At 41.5% G+C, this 19,529-nt stretch overlaps 1 protein-coding gene across 4 annotated transcripts in view; it reads left to right on the plus strand.

Annotated features, from left to right (window-relative positions):
* The window catches only part of NTRK2 (neurotrophic receptor tyrosine kinase 2), a 364,220-nt gene that overhangs the window by 187,180 nt on the left and 157,511 nt on the right, over nt 1-19,529 (plus strand). For 2 of the 4 annotated variants that reach the window (XM_025358954.1, XM_025358952.1), the window contains exons 13-14: nt 11,306-11,353; nt 17,497-17,685. In XM_025358954.1, the coding sequence (XP_025214739.1) occupies nt 11,306-11,353; nt 17,497-17,685 (237 nt within the window). The remainder of the gene's footprint in view (nt 1-11,305; nt 11,354-17,496; nt 17,686-19,529) is intronic. The other 2 variants (XM_025358953.1, XM_025358956.1) reach the window with 1 other exon arrangement.

Genomic DNA, 19,529 nt, shown 5'->3' on the forward strand with positions numbered 1-19,529 from the left:
GAAGTGTTGTATCTTATGAAGCTTATGGAAGAGAGTACAGAGTTGAATAAGACACTTTTTTTCCACACAGAGTGCTTAAAATCTAATAGGAGAAATAAGATTACATAAATAATGAATGCAGTGCAGAGTGTGGTGTTTATCATAAGAGACAAACAGACCAAATGTCAATGGAGGTATTTCTGATTTGGGGAATAAATAAATGCTTCATGATAGGGTAACTTTTAATGTGAATTTTATTGAATAAATGAGTTTAATGATCAAAGATGAAGCATGGGGGTTACATGTCTGGTGGGGGAAAAAAACACACATCAAACGCAAACACACCAAATCTGAAAACAGGGAATGTGATGATTTTATTCTACTCTCATTACATCCCCAGCATTAATCACACTGTCTTGAATCCGTCAGGTGATCAATGAATAATTTTCAAATGAATTAATAGGAAAATTCAAGGCATCTTTATTAAAGATGCAAACTAATAGTTTAACTGGAATCTTAAGGTGAAACTAAGATGATAAAGCTGGAGGCAGGTCATGGGGCCAGGTAAAGATTTTGAATGTCATTGAAGAGTTTGGACCTTATTATTCCCTTACCCCTATGTTTACATAACACCATTATGTTCACCAAAGCTCACTTGACCTTAAGATGGTCCAATCAGGTAGTCAGGACAGTAATTATTGCCCCATCCAATAGAGAGGAACTCAGAGACAGTCCAAGTAATTATGGACGTTATGTCAGGAAATAGCGAATGCAAGACTTAACACCCAAGGTAGTACAAACTCAGTTTCTATTCCTTTGTACTGCATTATGGCTCTGTTCTGAGGCAGAAACGCCCTTTTGGTGTTGGGAGCTGTGGAAAGAAATGACATTATCAGAGCTGTTTCTAAGATAAACTGGGAGTGAAAGGGGCTGGCAGCCAGGTCACTAGGGATGAGGACATTAAAATAATGTGAGAGAAGACCAAACTGTTGTGGTGACCATGAGCATAGGCAGACTAGGATTTCTTTTTAGCAGGGATAAAAGGTTTTAGCATGAATTCTACCCTTGCTGGTCTATGACCTACGTCAGGGTTTCACAATCTCAGCACTGTTGACATTTGGGGCCTTGAATTCATTGTTGTGGGGACTGTCCTATGCATTGTCCCTGACCTCTGCCTGTTAGATGCTCCTAGCACACACTTTCCACCCACCTCACCATTGTGACAGCCCCAAAATGTCCCCGTGGCCAAATTTCCCCTGGGAGGCAAAATCGCCCCCGTTTGAGAACCACTGACCTAGGCAATCAATTTTGATTAGTTTCCAGAAAATCAGTGGACCCTAAAGAGCACATTGGGCATTTAGTGGGAAAACATCAAGCAAAGAAATGCAGTCTCATCTGATGGGTTTAGGTTTCTTCCACTGTCAGTGTGCATGATGGCTCATAGTTAATTTGTTTGACCAGCATTGCATTTTAAATAATGGGTTTTCATTTTGTCCTATTTATGGTCATTTTATCCAATTATTTTTATTCAGCACCCAGCTTTATAAGTGTGTATAATCCTGTTATGCTCTATTCCATTATGGGAACTTCCTAACAGAAGAGCACACAGTAATACAATTAAATAAACATTTTGGCTATTGTGTTGGCCTCACACATTTCCTGACTTTGGCTGGATTCGAATGTGGTTATGGGATGGGAAAGGAGACAATGGGTCACTAAAAAGAAAGACAAAGGTGCTGAAAGGTGACATGAAACAGGTCACCACGGTTCCCAGATTGGTGGGAAGAATTCAGATACCACCTAAAATGGAAAATATCCTGTAATGAGAATGAAGCTAAAATTTTCTTCCTCCCTCCAAAATTCCATAACACAACGGCAAAAAGTTTCCTGTGTGGTGCTTTGCATGAGCTACAACAAATGTTGGTCTAGAAGGACTAAAAAAGAATTTGCATGTTTTATATATATGAATATAAATAATGTAAGTATAAATATGAATATAACTATAAATATGTAGCAGAAATTGCAAAGGCATTTCTAAACACATTTAATGTGGTAACAAAGCTTATGCAAGAAAGAACAGAGAGCACGGCTTTCCTTCATGCCGGGCTCACTTGGTGACTGGGCACAATGGACAGGTCTGGGCAAATCAGCCAAGACATGAGTCATTGTTTAGGTTTTCCTTGGAAACAAAAGCTCCTGGGAATTTGACATCAAGTGTTTGCCAGACTCTGTGGACTTGTTAGTCTCTTGCAGGGCCACTAACATCGCTTCTAAGATGATACCCTGAGAATCAGCCAGTTTCCTCTGCAAAGACTTGCCCTGAGTGCTAACCAGCATGGCTTTGCAGAGAAGGGAATTTGGGGCATGTCTCAGGGAGTCATTCATCCAACATTAAGACAGTGTTAACAGGGAAATTGTGTGTGTGTGCAACCAGACATCACCTGCCTTCCCTGCAGGGAGCTTGTGACAGCTGAGAAAATGTTTATAAAGCATTTTGAGCTCTCACTGGGGTGGTACTGTAGAAAGGCAAATCTTTGATATGACTCTCTCACTTCTGTCAACTCCTATTATTAAGCAGAGGTTGCCCCTGCCTTTCTCAAAGTTCCAGTCATGGAAAGTAATTATTAGGAGTTGCAGGTTCCATTTTTCACCTACCCAGTGAAGATTGTAACCATCTTTGTTAAAGAAAAAACTTTATGGAATCTACAAGAGATTTAAAAAACTCAATGTTTTATGTAGTTTAATTGGGAATGAGTAAAATGTAGATGCACTAAACTACCTTTGAAATAGTCCACATGTACTAAACGAAAGAGAGAAATAGTTGGCAAGTTTCTCTTCAAAACTAAATGTTTGAAATATGTGATCAAGACATCTTGCTATGTTCCAGGCAAGTCTGATTTAATCTATTCCCACTTGAGGCTTTTGAACTTTATGGGATGTAAGCCTTTTTTTTTTTTTTTAAATGCTGCAAAGAAGCTGATTAATTTTCAAATTAAAGCAATATCTGATCTCTAGTAAGTTTCCTGGCATATAGCATTCAATAAATACTGTTTTTTTTTTTTTTTAAATTGCTTTTGCAGAGCACTGGCCTTTTCTCTTAAAATGAGGATATAGTGGCCCCAAAGCCTCCGAGTATTATTTAGCAGGAGAAAATCTAGGCCGGTTGACTGAGTGCTTTTCCTTAAATTGCACATGATCTCACCTTCTCAAAATACCCAGGCTCAGCAAAGCTATATAAGGCCATGTGTCAATCTTCTCAGTCATATATGCCTAATGTTTAGTCCTATAGACTTTGAGAGCTTGTAGAGGCCTTAGATGCCATTTCTCAAATTTTGTTTTCATGGAGCAGGAAACGGAGTCCATGAGAGGGAAGTGGCTCACTCAAGGTCACACCATTCACTTCCGGCAGTGTCTAGAGAGGGCCCACATCTTCTGACATTCTAGTCCAGCTCTTTATTCCACACTACTGCCTGGAGTGCTGGATTCTAAGAATTGCTCAGCTTTAAATACTGTCTTCAGTCATGTTCCATTGGAGAGCCACAAATCATTAAGGTAGCAAATATATTTGCAAAATATATAATGGATTTATGATTTATGTTGTATGTATAAGTTGCATATTGGCATTTTCATTACATTTGCTATATTTAATATTGTTATGCTTTTTCAAAATTGTTATTCTCATCCATTCCACAAGTGTTTATTGAGTGTTTATGCAAGGCACTGGAGATAGTGGTGAATTACACAGACAAAATCACTGTAGCAAATACTGTTGGCGTTCCCCCCCGCCTGTGTCCTCTCAGCTCTCACCACCCCAGCGCTTGCCTGCAGAGTCTTGCTGCAACCACTCATGAGTCTGCATAAAGACCTTCTCTGGGCTGGGGGCGGTGGCTCATGCCTGTAATCCCAGCACTTTGGGAGGCCGAGGCGGGTGGATCACAAGATCAGGAGATCGAGACCATCTTGGCTAATACAGTGAAACCCCCGTCTCTACTAAAAATACAAAAATTAGCCAGGTGTGGTGGCACACGCCTGTAGTCCTAGCTACTGGGGAGGCTGAGGCAGGAGAATCCTGGAGGCAGAGGTTGCAGCAAGCCGAGATCGTACCACTGTACTCCAGCCTGGGCAACAGAGCGAGACTCCATCGCAAAAAAAAAAGAAAGAAAGAAACAAACAAAAAAAGGACCTTCTCTTTGCTGGAAGCCTCCAGTCAATGACAGGTGGGAGTTGGAGGGTAAATGACCCTCACCTTTGGGATGGGGTAACTCTAAGGTTCATTCTACTCCATCACTCCAAGTTCCCCAGGCATTTGAACGCCAGTTGTCCACAGTGCAACCCCCTGGATAATGTATGCATTACAGGCTTCCTACCTCCTTTTGTTTCACTTCTTGACTACTCCTTTTGTGCTTCCTGGGATCTCTTCTTAGTAAACTACTTTTGCATGGCTCCTTAGTCAGGGTCTGTTTCTAGGGGAGCTGGTCTAAGACAGTCACTGGCTTCTTGAAGCTCAAATTCTAGAAAAGGATGCAGATAATAAACAATAAATCCATAAAAAAGGTCACATATGGGTGCCTACTGAGAAGAATGAAATGATAGAGAGTGGAAAGGGGTTCAGAGAAATTCTGATTAAAGTGTGAAGTTGGGGTCCCTCTGATAGTGTGATATTTGACCTGAAACTTGAAAAACAAGAAGTAGTTACAAAAAAGAGTCTGAGGGCCGGGTGCGGTGGCTCACACCTGTAATCCCAGCACTTTAGGAGGCCGAGGCTGGTGGATCACTTGAGGTCAGGAGTTCAAGACCAGCCTGGCCAACATGCTGAAACCCCATCTCTGCTAAAAATACAAAAATTAGCCGGGCATGATGGCACACACCTGTAATCCCAGCTACTCTGGAGGCGGAGGCAGGAGAATTGCTTAAACCCAGAAGGTGGAAGTTATAGTGGGCTGATTGTGCCACTGCACTCCAGCTGGGCCAACAGAGCGAGACTCCGTCTCAAAAAACAAAACAAAACAAAACAAAAGAGCCTGAGAAGAAGATTCTGGGAAGAGGTATGAAAAAATGCAAAGTGAGCAGGAATAGGAAAGAGAACACTGGGCTGTTTCATGGGGAATGAGGCCAGGGAGGGGGAAGGCCGAGGAGGTTGGCCCTGTCGTGAGAGACTCTGTAGTAAGGATCAGAAGTCATTGTAGTAAATGCAACGAGAAACCTTTGGAGGATGTTAAGCAGGAGAATGCAATAATCTGATTTATACTTGAAAATGATTACTCAGGCAGCTCATGGGAAACAGATCAGGGGAAGGCAAGAATGAAGCAGTGAGCTAAGTTAGAAGGCTACTGAAGAAATCTAGGTGAGAGATAATAGATGCTTTTCAGTTTCCAGACTCAACTGTTGATAGAGAACAGAAGTAAATAGAATACAAACACAGAGTGCATACACATTTATATCTTTGTCTCTGTGGGTATTTATATGTACTGAAGTGGTTCTTAGCATTTGGGGGTGAGAACTCTTTGAAAATCTGATGAAATCTGTGGATCTCCTCTCCAGGAAAATGCAAATGTGCACTGACACACAATTTTAAATGTGTGCTGACAGGTTGGGAAGTCATGGAGTCAGTTAATAAAACCTCAAGCATATGTTTTTTGTGTTTTTTTTTCCTACATCTGTTAGTAGGGGTAGGCTCTCTATAGTGGTAAGTAAGTCCCAAAGTGGATCATAGTTCAAACATATATTTTTGTTTATGGATGAGAATGGAAGGAAAGATAGCTCAACGTCATTGGCCCTCTGGTAGAAAGACTCTGAGATGTGTTCCACACTGTCTACGCCCACGTAACAATACTGGGAGAATTCGTTGTTCCTTGAAACGGCCCCGTGCTATCTTCAAGTCATAACTTCCAAGCTTGCCCTAGGTATTATCTTAATTTTGGCCAGGTCAAAGGGAGCACACAGAGGAAGTCTTAAGAGGCAAGGCCTGGAAGTGGGACCCATTGCTCTGCTCCCCCTTCATTGACTAGAATTTAGCCATCTGCCCACAACTAACCACAAGGGAAGCTGGGAAATATGGTGTAGCTGTTTTCCCCACCCAGCGGCTGGGGGAAAACCGGAAATACAAATTTCAGGAACAGTTAGGAGGTTCAGCCATAATACACACATTTTTCTTTATATTTGTCACATAGGAGTTGCTCAATGTTACATTTTTAGAGAACAGTGGAAATACCTCACATTGTAAGTTTGATGAAAGACAAGGGATGGAGCCAAGTGAAGGTTGGTCAGGAGGATACAATACCCTTTGTGTCATGATTTCCAGAACCAGTTTAACTCAAAGCAAGCCCTCTTCCTAGACTGTGGAGATGGGACTTTCTTTTATTAAGGGTATGTCCTTAAGTAAAAGATTAAGATCAAATTGAAGTGGAAACTTGGCCCCAAACTACACTGTTCTGTGCCCGGAGGAACTGGAATTAATTTGAAGCACACTATTACTCACCCCGATTATGTGCCAGTAGGAAAGGGAGATGATGATACTGTCAACAAGGCGAATTTTGTGTTCATTTTCTCTCACTCCAATGAGCAGTCATTCTAGATCTTAGATGTGACAGTTCATTGGCTACTCAGGCAAGCACTTGGCCTATCTACTCTGGACTCAACTCTGGTCCATCCTTTCCCTGAAGCAAAGCAGCCCAGAGACTCCTCTTTCAAACGTTCTTTAGGGAGTGGGTGTGGTCCTAAGAAGTTGGAGGTGAAGTCCATTTTTATTAGTAAATCATATTTTACCATTTGATTCCATGACAATGGTAAAGTCATTTTTCTTGGGGGTGGAGGGTGGTGAGTCTTACCTTAAAACATAAAGAAATTCATTTGAGAACATGGCAAATTTTAATTTCTTCAGCGTTAGAAGGGAGGAAAGCTGATTTTCTCTTAACATACTAAAATGATTTTTCTGAAACTTAAAAATATCCAGAAGCTGTTTTCTCTTGAGATCAGAACCTTTCTAAGCCTCATGTTTAATGTTTGAGCTATTCAGTACCTACAGGGAAGGTCAGGTTTCTTCCATGTTGCCTGTTCCCAGCTCCTTCCTCTGATTCTCTCATTTACATCATAAATATTCCTTTTCAACCCCCTACGTTTTAGCTCTTTCCTTTAAGAGAAATTTAAAAAGCAGTATTTTTTTTTTTTTTTGCCATTTATTTTATTTAATTTGAATTCCATCTTAGAGTTGTTAATGTGTTTACATGCTATTTTTTCCTATATTCCTTCTCTCCGGTCAGGGAAAATGTTGAGCTTTCTTCAACACGAGATGGATTTAATTGGTTAATTTCATAATTTAGAGTCTTTCTTGGTCTACATTCCAAAAGGAGGGGATTCTTTAAGCCCAGTACAGCTACATTTACTTTTGAAGGAGCCCTTTATTTTGGAGTGAATAAAGTCTCTCTTATTAAACAGAAAATAAAAGAAGGTTTGGCAGGACTCTACTCCCCATGGATGAAACATCACAGGAAATTGAGAAATTGTTTCTTTTTGGCCTTGTGGGAAAATTTTGCTTGTGAAATTTAGTGTTAAAGTTTTAAGACGACTGCTTAAATCCATCAAGAAAGAGCTGTTGAATGCATAACAGCTTCTAGGGAAGAGGTGCCAGCCTGACCTTTCTGTATCTGGTCTGTTAAATGTTCAAGGAAGTGTGTGGTATGATCAAGAAGATTGTATTCTCTCCTACATAATGACTGAGTTAATTTTAAACAGAACGTAGAAATAGTTCATTAATTTAAGAATAATTTTGTCAAAAGTTGGCCTCAGCTGGGTGCTCCTTCATTTGTGCCTATAAGACAGGACATTGTATAGGCCCAAATGAGAAACGAATCCTAGGTAGAGAGTCCAGTTTCCATTCTCAGGTTGATCTATGGGCTCCAGAATTTTGATATTAAGCCTGTGTCTTGAGCTTCAGACCATCCTGCCAACTGAGGGTATTGCTTTCCATTTTCTTCACATAGGCACCTTGTTTGAAATTTGTGGCTAAAACCCATGTTCTCAGTTTGACTCTTAAATCTGTTTTCCTTCTAAGTTCCTTAGGGACTCTGTGGGCAGCATAACCATATACTTAATTGTCCAAATCTGAAACCTTCATTGTTTTCTCTCTGCACTCCCCTCAATTTGCAGTCAATCACCAAATTCTGCTACTGTCCCTAAATATGCCTGCAGTCATCTCCTTTCCTTTACCTTCCCCTTCCCAAATTCCCAGTTCAGGCCACAATTCTCTCATGCCTTGATTTCTCTAAAAACTTCCTTAACCAATCTCTTGCTTTCAGTTTTTTCCTCCCGTAATCCTGATTTCACCCTGCAGCCAAAATAATTTTTCTAAAATTAATCTTGACAATGTTACTTCCTGGCTTGAGTTTGATTTCTTTTTTTTTTTTTTTTTTTTTTTTTTTGAGCCTAACTGTGCAATTTTCACTACCATATCCAAACTCTTGACTTGGCCCTTACTTGTACCTCTCAGTTCCCTCTCCCCACCCACCTTCCAGCTGCATCAGCCTCTGGACACATTCAGCACTTCTCACCTTAGCCAGAACTGGATTCTGAGTGCAGTCAGCGTTCTTTCCTCTGCTCTTTCCCATTCTTGGCTAATTCTAATCTATTTTCTAGAAATCCTCTGAGCTCTCTCTCTTGAGCCCCCTTCCAATCCTCCATTGGAATACAGGCTTCTTTTCTGAGCTCCCACACTCTGAACTTACGTCTTAGATGGCTCATCCTCCACCGAGTGCAAGCTCCGCTGCCTCCCAGGTTCACACCATTCTCCTGCCTCAGCCTCCCGAGAAGCTGGGACTACAGGCGTCTGCCACCACGCCCAGCTAATTTTTTTCTTTTTTTCTTTTTTTCTTTTTTTTTTGTATTTTTAGTAGAGACAGGGTTTCACTGTGTTTGCCGGGATGGTCTCGATCTCCTGACCTTGTGATCTGCCCGCCTCGGCCTCCCAAAGTGCTGGGATTACAGGCGTGAGCCACCGCGCCCGGCCAGCTTCTTAAGGGCTGCTTTGCAGCTCATTTCTCTTTGAAGGCTCTGTTCTGCCTGATAAATAAATAAATGAGAATGAATAACTACTTATAGTGTTTTTCTATATTTAAAATTGAATTCTAATTGTACTCTTATAAAATTCGGTTAATTTTGGTGATTTTGGAGCATGGGAAATGCAACTAAAGAAGAATGAAAAAAAAAAACCCACTATGATTTGACATCAGAAGATATGAATCCAGGCTCGGTCACCACAAGCTGAGAGATTTGCTAAGTGTATCAGCCTCCCTGAGTCTCAGTTCCTCGTCAATAAGCATAGGATAATTTCTCATGTAAACACAGCTTGGCTGAGGACCAAGGAAGAAGTGCCCAGTGGGTGGGTGGAGGCACTCAGTGAACTGTAATGACTTCACAGGTGAGAGGAATTCTTATTTTCTGTATATCTGCAGTTCTCATTGTGCAAAACTCCAGCTTGGGAGAGGTGAGGTGTGAATGGTTTCATGGGACACCGATGGGAGGGGAATATTTGCCGGGTCTCTTCCCAATTAGGTGGAGCCACACCAACGGTGGGGAATTCAGCAATTTCTGTAAGGGGAAATTGTTCCTCTTTAGTTTTCCCATTGGGTAGAGCTCAAAAATACCCTTCTACCCTCTCAAATACTGTTGGTGACAGTGAGACCTGGCATAGTGTTGTAGCAATTTGATAACCTGTATTGAGAACTTTCACAATATTCATTCTTTTTGAATGAGTAATTCAATTTCTAGAATTTATCTAAGGGAATTATTTTTAACAAGAGAAGGGGAGCACTTAAGATGTGTAAAGATGTTCATTGCAGTTGTGTTTATTATAGTTAATGATCAAAAATAATCTGAAACGTGCAATCAGTGAGGGATTGTGATGGCATTGCCCTTTGGTGGGTTCTCTCTAAAACAAGAATGTAACGTTGAAAAATTACTTAAGTGAAAAAAACTAGGCTTAAAAAATTCAATCTGTGGTTTAATAAAAAGTGTTTAAATCAAACAAGTATAGGAAAACAAAAGATGACCAGTGGGATAATACACTTCGTTTTAAATGGGGTTAGTTGTAACTAAGAAATCCGTAGGCAGGACTCTGCCTCCCTAGACTAACAGCTCCAATGAATGAAGTTCACTGTCTTCTGTGCAAACGAATCTTTATTTGGCTTTGGCTCAAGGCCAGGCCTCCATCTCGTCTTCTAAAACCTGGAAGGAAGCATTCAGAGGAAAATATCGATCCGAAGTAAACTTCAGCTTAGAAGTTGGGGGCTGAAGTTGTAGGACACCAGGGAGGGAAAGCCTGCGTTTACCCTTGAGCAATCGTCATGACAACAGCCTCCTAAGTAATCTTTGAGTGTGCAAAGAGCTTTTCTGTGCATTGTTCACTTAAATTGATTTCTCTTCAATTTAGCTAGCTAATTATCCAAAATGCCTGTAAAAATTATGAAAGAGGAGGGAAACACAGTTACTGATTTGGGGTCCATTCCCTTTATCTTCCTCATATTCAGGGATTTCCCCACTGCGTGGAATTAACTTTGAACCCAGGGAAATTACCTAGAAGGAAATAGCTGAGCTCAGGAAGCAAGCAGACATTTCACTGTGGCTTTATTCACGGGAGGCTCTCCAGACGTTTGGCAGATATTTTCTTACACGTGCCTACTGGACCTTGTGTTGTAAGAGGCACAGAACAGCTGTACACAGTCCAGCGTCACACAGCAAGTCAGGAGCAAGAATCTGTGTAGAATTAAGATCTTTTTGTCCCTCCCTCCTAAACTATCTAGCCCAAGTGTCTGCTCTCCCACGGGATTTTGTGCTCCTTTTTTTTACTGTCTGTCTCAGCTTCAAAAAAGATCTGTTTTCTCTTATTATTTTCCCACATTGCTGTGGTTCAGAACCGTAGTGCATTTGTCAAATGCATTGTGTGTGTCTTCACCCCTGCAGCTTCCCTGTCAGATGATTCAATACAAGGCAATGATCTCTCCACTAAGGGGGAAGAAAGAAAGTGAGAAAGAAAGGAAACAGCTCAGAGCCCTAAACCCTGGGTTGTGGCTATTTTTCTCATAGACAGGCTGCTCTCTCTTATCTGATTGGAGTCTCCGTGTTCTCTGAATGGGAAATAAATCTTAACACAGAAATTCAAGCGTTAGTTTCCAGGTGTTTGATAGGAAGCTTTCATCCCAAGTGGTTTGTTTATTTATTCATTTATTTTTTGTCGGGGGGAGTTTGTTGCATTATTTGACCAAGGACAGTGTTGACCACCTCCGGTTTCTACTTCTCTTTCGAAGTTTATTTTATGTTTTGTTGTGGTTTTCAGATTTCTCATGGTTTGGATTTGGGAAAGTAAAATCAAGACAAGGTGTTGGTAAGTAGTTAACTCACTCCTTCTTTGGATAAGTAATGAGTCTGTGTTTTTATTCGGATGAAAATGCTTGGACCCTCTTTACATTCCACGGTCTTTGATTCATTTTCTGTGTTCCTGGTTTTTGATTTGTTGAAGAAGTAGGTCTAGAATTTTTCCAGAAAAGGCATTACTGTTGTTAATTGAGTTCAGTACATGGTTTTACAGTTTTAGATTTGACTCATTTTTAGCCTGTGGGGGGAGTGTTAACTGTCGTTCCAGTTCTAGTTTGTGATGCATTTTTAAGAAGGTTAAGAAAATAAATGCAACAGGGAATCGCTGATAGAACAGTCAAGCTGGATAAGTTTAGGTCTTAACTTTCTTCCATTGGCCAAGATGTAATAGAGTTCTGAATTGGTAAATCAGTTTCCATTTATGACCATTCCTCTTTCAAAACAGATTCTAACGTCCAGACGCTGTGATTTCTGCTTGATTGCATTCTATTCCCCGCATTCAGACTATATGCTGACAATTGAAAAGCAGAGTTTGTAGCTTACCAAGTGAATGCAGATGATGTAGCACATCATTAGAATTGAAATCAGGTGTGATCTCTTGGGACCTCTAATTTGTTCAGAATTTTCTATGGGTACAGAGACAATGAACAGGAATTGCTCAGAAGACATGAGAAGACAGGCATTCTTACATCTTTCATGTGGGTTTCCAAGATCCGACCATCTTGGGCATCTGTTGGTTCGTATAGTGTTTCTTTTGGTAGCAAGGTTGGCCATAGGTAAAATGTCAAAGTAGAGGAAATGTATCCTTGTCAGGAGACTGCTCAATTCCAAACTATCCACCCTATGCTTGTTCATCCTGGCCATATAAGGAGCTGTTTCCTGTCACTTTCGAACCTGACATCAGACCTTGTCTTGTTGGGCAGCCTCTATCACTGTCTGTCCAGGGATCCAAAAATGACCAGTGGGCTGAGGCAGCCTGGCCAGATGGGGTCTGGGCATGGGGGGAAAGTCACCTTCACTCTTGCTAGTTCCATGGATTCCAAGGTTAAAGTTCTTAACCCGCAAAGGGGAAGTGGAGCCCTGGCAAAGTTAGAACATCAAGCTCAAGTAGTCAGGGCTTCTAGGCAGCTCCCCAGGGGCAAATTTCAGACACAGCTGATCACTGTCACTTTACCAAGATACCGGAGGGATCATCCTGCCTGGGCAGTCTTAAAGGTGTTCTGTTTTACGGGTTTGATGCGTATGCGTGCACAGGTGTATCGCGTGTGTTTTTGGGGAAGGTGGTAATAAACTCTCCCATCACAGTGCTATAAGACGGGGTCTTGCTTCTGCTAAATTGCAAGTCATTCCAACCACTTAAATATTTTTTCAAGTCAGTTTGCACTGCTGAAGGGCGCTTGTTCCTGAAAAGCTGCAAAAATGTGGTTTTACTGTTTTAGGCCACAGCAGAGAGTTCTTCAGAATTATTCTTCCAGCTGCAATCCAGCAGAGGTGCTGCTCTTACAAAACATAGGTTTCATTATTTTTCAAGTCTGCTGAGACCAACAGTTTAGGAGATGATTGCCATTGAGAAGATAGTGTGTTACTCATGGTTCCCAAAAGAAAGGGGCACACCACGCAATGCAGAGCCACGTGGGGAAGCGCTGGGATCCATTAAGAGGCAGAGGAGGGAAGGGAGAACTTGGACAGGAGCTTTGAGTGTGTTTCCAGGGTAAGGAACTGGGGAGGGAGGGTAAACAGGTTTAGGATTGGCTAGTCTGAGTAATTTCAACAGGCTCTAGGGTACAGGAGCTGTCTAGAGTTGTCAAGTACCTGGTCCTGGCGTGGGGAGGGCAGGTGGATAGTGGCCTGAAGTGTGAGCCTCACATGAGGAAGGTGGTTGGGGGTGTTGTCTCTGGATTGGTTGGTTTGCATTTGAAAGGCGTGCTCCCAGGCAGGGTATTTACCATCTGTAGGAACTGACTCACCCTTTGTGGGAGGGCTGTCCCTCCAGGATCAGCAGGGCCCCAGATGTCAAAGCACCAGAATCCAGAATATAAAAAGGCTTGCTTAGTACAGCTGCTCAAGAGTACTAACCCTTCCCCTCACCTTGAAGGCACTATTGGTATTGAGAGAAGAAAACTCCCCCAGATGACCTTTGTGATTCTTATCACAGGAAATTAAGTCTACGATAGGCTCAGAAATGTCTGTAAAGTCATAGTACAGGATATGCGACCAAGAAGACATATTAAAATAAAAATGGGCTAAAAATGTTTCCAGACTGAACTCATGTTTGTCAGCTGAGTGATTAGAACTATTTACCCTAAATCAGCCAAGTGTGCACATACCTCGCCATTTAAAACTTTATATGAATATTATAATACAGTTTTTCAAGTCCTCATATGAATTTCGTTTAACACATGGTGATGTGCCCCTTTATTCTTCTGTCTTTTTCGTGGTGCCTGCTCAAACACATGCATAGACATACAAAGACACATCCTGTGATATGCGCAGACAGGCTGCTGTCAAATTATGTAGACATTCATTGTCCCCGCTGAGAGCTGCTTCTGCCTTCCCAACTTTGCTGTGCTTTGCATTCCATTATATCAAAATGTTCACAGAAAAATGGGCTTAAACCCTGCAACCTTGACAGCCATATCAGTCTTCTAGGTTTTGGAACATCAATAATGAAGAAAACAGCACTTGAATTAATATCCCCCTTGATGAATTGTTGAGGTTTATGTGTTACTCACATTTGTCAACAGTGATTTTTCTGGCAAAGTGAAAAGCCTTTTGAAAAATTACCTGTGGTACTTTTTACTGCTTCTATGCTTAATCCTCCTCTCGCTCCCCAAACAAAAGCTCATTCCCTTCCAATCTGTTCCATCGGAGTTGGGGGTTTTAATTGGAGAGGTTTAGGAAAGAAAATGGTATCCCTTAGTGAGGAAGGAGAAACAGAGAGCAAATCACTTGGTTGGACTCTTTAAGTGAGGGCTTCGCTGTGCACTTGGCAGAAGATTCAAAGTCTGAATTCGGGAATCTCAAGTTGTCTTCTAGGTATCAGCCTCCTCAGACATGATTGAACGCTGCTCTGATGTTCATGAACTTCAGAGCATGCTGGGCTAGAGGAGAGTCAGAGAAGAAAGCAACTGGGGTCAATGCATTTCTAATCGTTGCAGGGGCTCCAGAAGGAAACATTGCTGGATGTCTGACAGCATGTGGAGTGTTTTAAAATGAAACTCCTGTACAAAGGCATAAGAATGATACCATGGACTTCCGAGACTGTGGGGAAAGGGCGGGACGGGAGTGAGGGATAAAAGGCTACACATTGGGTACATTGTTTGCTGCTTGGGTGATGAATGCACCAATATCTCAGAAACCACTAAAGAACTTATTCATGTAACCAAACATCACCTGTTCCCCAAACAACTATTGAAATAAAAACAAGAAATTTTAAGAAAAAGAAACTCCTGCATTTCTAGGGGTAAAGGTAGTGCCTGGAATCTACTGAGAAATGTGTAGCGTTGACTGTAGTCCTTCAGGGAGCTCAGGCAGTAAGGAGCATGTTTTGGTAACCTTGCAGGAGGTAACAGCTGTGTCCGGAACCAAGGAAGGGAGTCAGTGGTGACGTTTTATTGCAGAAAACTTAGCATAACATATCTTCTTCTTTTTTTTTTTTTTTTTTTGAAACTGAGTCTCACACTGTCACCCAGGCTGGAGTGCAGTGGCGCCATCTTGGCTCACCACAGCCTCTGCCTCCCGAGTTCAAGCGATTCACCTGTTTCAGTCGCCTGAGTAGCTGGGATTTCAGGCGCGTGCCACCACACCTGGCTAATTTTTGGACTTCTAGTTAAGATGGGATTTCACCATGGTGGCCAGGCTGGTCTCGAACTCCTGACCTCATGATCTGCCTGCCTCAGCCTCCCAAAGTGCTGGGATTACAGACATGAGCCACCACGCCCGGCCAACACATCTTCATTTTTAATTGCTGGCCAGAAGCTGGATGATCTAGGCCTGTCAGGGAGCAAGTTGCAGAACAGGGATGATTAGGAATATTGGAAAGAACTTGTCTTTGTAGTTATTCTTGGCAGGATTTCTGCTGTATCCTAACGCAGGTGAGCTAGACACAAGACGAGCATAACTGATGGGCTTGCCTTCCTTTGCTTTTGAGTGTTTTGTGGCTTCTAAATTGGCTGTGTGAGGACTTGTTTGCAGAAGTGAGCCGAAGTGCATCATTAAAAGCAGCTTAAATGCACATCCCTTGAGAGAATGCTTCAAAAATTACCTATAATAACAGCAGGCTGTCTCCTGCATAGTTTGTTTAAGACACTGCTTAGCTGGGGAATGTCCAACTGTTATCACTACAAACTGTGATAATCTCCATATGAGGGGGGAAAATGGATCTTGGAGGTTGGGGGATGAGGTATTATTATATTTCATAGGGGATTCAAGACTGGTTAACAAAACAACTTTTGTTTTCAGAATTGCTGTGCTTCTCACTAAAATAGTTAAGTGTGAGGGAAAAGGCAGAAAAAGGATGGAAGTGCTGAAACATGCATTTAGTGGGGGGGTTGGAAGAAAGCACATTTCCTTGCGTAGGAAGTAGCAATTCAGACTTTTCCTGGCATGGCATTTGCCTTGGCTGGGCATTTGATTCTGCCTTTTCACTCCCTATTGTCTTTTCTCTTTATTCTTTCTCTGGGCTTATGGCAGTAGTTGGGTCAGTGGTCTGCTTCCATGGAACCCTGCCTGTGTAATACATACCTTGTCCACCTCCCACGTAGACAGTGCCTGTCATGAGCCACTGCTGTCTTCATTGGTTTGAAGCTTTCACGTAGACCTTTATCTTTGCGAATCTAATTTTGGTTGCAAACAGTATGAGTTTAGTGGCTAATGGGTAAATTGTTTAGACAGGATACAGTAGACTGTATGTGTGAGCATATACATTCTGAGACTTTCGACTAGAAAATTTGTCTTGTACAGAAAATGCTATGATTATTAATTTAGTACAAAGACACCAAGTAATGACTCTATAAAGAGTATTACAGCTGAAGACAAAGCAGGTAACTTTGCCATGGGATTGATCCATTATTGTTATAAAAGTGTTTTGTAGACAAAAGTGGTGCAGGCGCTCACAGAATATGAAGAAAGAGGAATATAGTCATAGGACAGTCAAATGTATATCTGGTCTACCAGTTAAAGTTCATTTAGTAATAACTAGTAGTAATACATACTCGTGAAGCAGATTTAAATTTGTAATACATTTTCCTATTACTAGTCTCATTCTAGTGTCATAAAATAAGCAAATATTATTTTGCATATGAGTGGATGTAGAAATCCAAAGAAAGTCAGTGACTTGTCCAAAGGGTAGAGACAGAAACCCAGATCCTGAAATTCCCAGAAAAACTTTCAATGCTCTGTGAAATAGGAATCCCAGATTCATGTTGAGAGTTTCAGTGACAGAGTGTTCTAGACACAATCACAGAACAGAGAGGAAAGCTACATATTATCTTACAGGAGAAGGAAGTGAAGAAATTGGAGCTCTCATACACTGCTGGTGGGAATAGAAAATGGTGCAGCCACTTTGGAAAAGTTTGGCAGTTCCTCCAAATGTTAAATATAGAGCTACCATATGACCCAGTAATTCCACCCAAGAGAAATTAAAACACGTGTCCACATAAAAATTCATATATGAATGTTCGTAGTAGCATTATTCATAATAGCCAAAAAGCCAGAGCAACCCAAATGTCCACCAACAAATGAATGGATAAATCACGTGCGACATCTCCACACAATGGAGTATTATTAGGCAATACAAAGAGAAGAAGTACTAATACATACTACAATGTGGATGAATCTTAAAAACATGATGTTCAGTGAAAGAAGCCAGTTACAAAAGATCACATATTATATGGTTCCATTCATATGAAATGCCAGAGAGATAGAGTGTAACTCTGTGAATATCCTCGGCTGAAAGTGGGGAGAATGGGGAGTGAGTGCTATCTGGGTGATGAAAATGTCCTACAATTAGATTATAGTGATTATTGCACAACTCTATGAATATACTAAAACCCACTGAATTGTACACTTTAAATGGGTAAATTTTATGTATGTGAATTACAGCTCAACGAAACCATTGATTACAGGAGAATATATGTATTTTTCTATCTCCAGGCCCAGCTTCCGTTATCAGCAATGATGATGACTCTGCCAGCCCACTCCATCACATCTCCAATGGGAGTAACACCCCATCTTCTTCAGAAGGTGGCCCAGATGCTGTCATTATTGGAATGACCAAGATCCCTGTCATTGAAAATCCCCAGTACTTTGGCATTACCAACAGTCAGCTCAAGCCAGACACATGTAAGTACAGCTGTTTATACTTATTGGCCCATTTGCTGCATAGCTGTATCAACCAGAGTGTGTATCAGAGTCCCTGACAGGGATGACTGGCGGGGGGCAGGGTGCAGTGAAATGTCTGAGGATTCTTGCAGCTTTTGGTCCAGGAATAGATCCTTTAGTTTGTTGCTTATGGAATTCTTTGGGTGTGTCTCCTGCTGGGAAGGGAACTGTGGGCAGATACTGACTTCTCTTGGGATCTATTTTCCAAAACCATTTGTCAATGTGAAGTTGGAATCAGGCATGCTTATCTTGAAAAAAAGAAAGACAGAAACCAGAAGTATCATTAGAATGCACATATATCAGTTATAGATGACAAGCAAATGAATGTAATTTAAATTTAGCTTGTTGAGTCATTGAAACATGCACTCTAGGTAGCTGGGAAGGCACTGTGTTGCCCACAGGTGGTATCAGTTTGGGGAGTCCTGTATTCTTTGCTCAGTCTGAGTTCCCAGCATGAGGCCTTGTTGTGTTGCCACAATAGCAAGGAGACATGTTAGCAGATGATTTGCATATTAAGTACATTGACTTTCATTTTTCAAAACCAAATTAACCCATTAATCTCTGTTAGCAAGCTTGAGATTTTTCTAAGGGCTTTTTGTGCTATCTTCTGCACCACTGCTCCAATATTAAACGTGTAGCACAGCCTTAAAGACAACACAAAATAAACCCACGGTGGACAAACAGGCTTATGGCATTGGGATTCCAGGCCTTCCTTCATACGTGACTAAGGGGCCGTGAGGGTAATGACATCAGGTGGCCCGGATCCCAGAGATTCCCTGCCACTAAGGAGTGGGTATCCTGCATGTTTCCATCCCGACTTAAATACCATTCTCCTACCTTGTCATAGAGGTAAGGTAGAGGATTACTGCAAGGTTAGGCTTTGGGGGCTGACTCTTCGTCAAGAGCTTTCATGGGATGAAGGGCCTTAGCAATGAGTATCAGATCTGTGCATGTATAAGGAAATATCTATAACTTCATCCTATTCACTCAAATTTATCCCAAGGTCTGTTTAAGGTTGGATGTGAGTTTAAATGTTAGGAAGAACAGTATTATGAGCTTTTAATGTGTGAGACTGGAATCCACCAGAGATTTTGGTTGACTCTGTAACATGACAAGATAAATAGAATAATGTGTGAAGAATATTGAGCTCCTTAAAATAAGAGGTATTAGTTGAAATCAAGGTATTATTACCCTTAATACTGTCATTATGATGTGAACAAGGTGAGTAGAGGTATTGCTTAAAATGTGCCTTCTTTGATGGGGTGAGCCTCCTCCAAAGATCCTTGGAATGCCCTGTACGCAGAACTGTCAAATAAGGAGTAAGACTACGCAGGATACTGTGATGGGAGCATCTGTCATCATTTTGATTGTTCTCCCTAGGAACAGAGTACTTTGACATTGACACCTCAGTTACCACCTGAACCAGGCCTATGATGCTTTTCAGTTAGCCTGAGGCTGTAGTATAATTGAGGCTGACTAAAATCAACATACCCTCAAAAAGTTGCTTTCCTTTGTGGAGGGAGGGAAGATAAAGCTGCATAATTAAGTAGACCTGATCAGCCCAACAAGTCCAGTAAGAGAAATTGAACAAATGAGCAGGAGAGCAAACAAACAAAGTAACAAATGAGATCTTCTAGACAAAAGTGGGCTACATGGCTGGAAGTGCTTTCTTCCCTGGGAGGCCGAGATAGGCGGATCACGAGGTTGGGAGATCGAGACCATCCTGGCTAACACAGTGAAACCCCATCTCTACTAAAAAATACAAAAAACTAGCTGGGCGAGGTGGCGGGCGCCTGTAGTCCCAG

Source organism: Theropithecus gelada, chromosome 15 (assembly GCF_003255815.1).
Source record: "Theropithecus gelada isolate Dixy chromosome 15, Tgel_1.0, whole genome shotgun sequence".
NCBI classification, from domain to species: domain Eukaryota; kingdom Metazoa; phylum Chordata; class Mammalia; order Primates; family Cercopithecidae; genus Theropithecus; species Theropithecus gelada.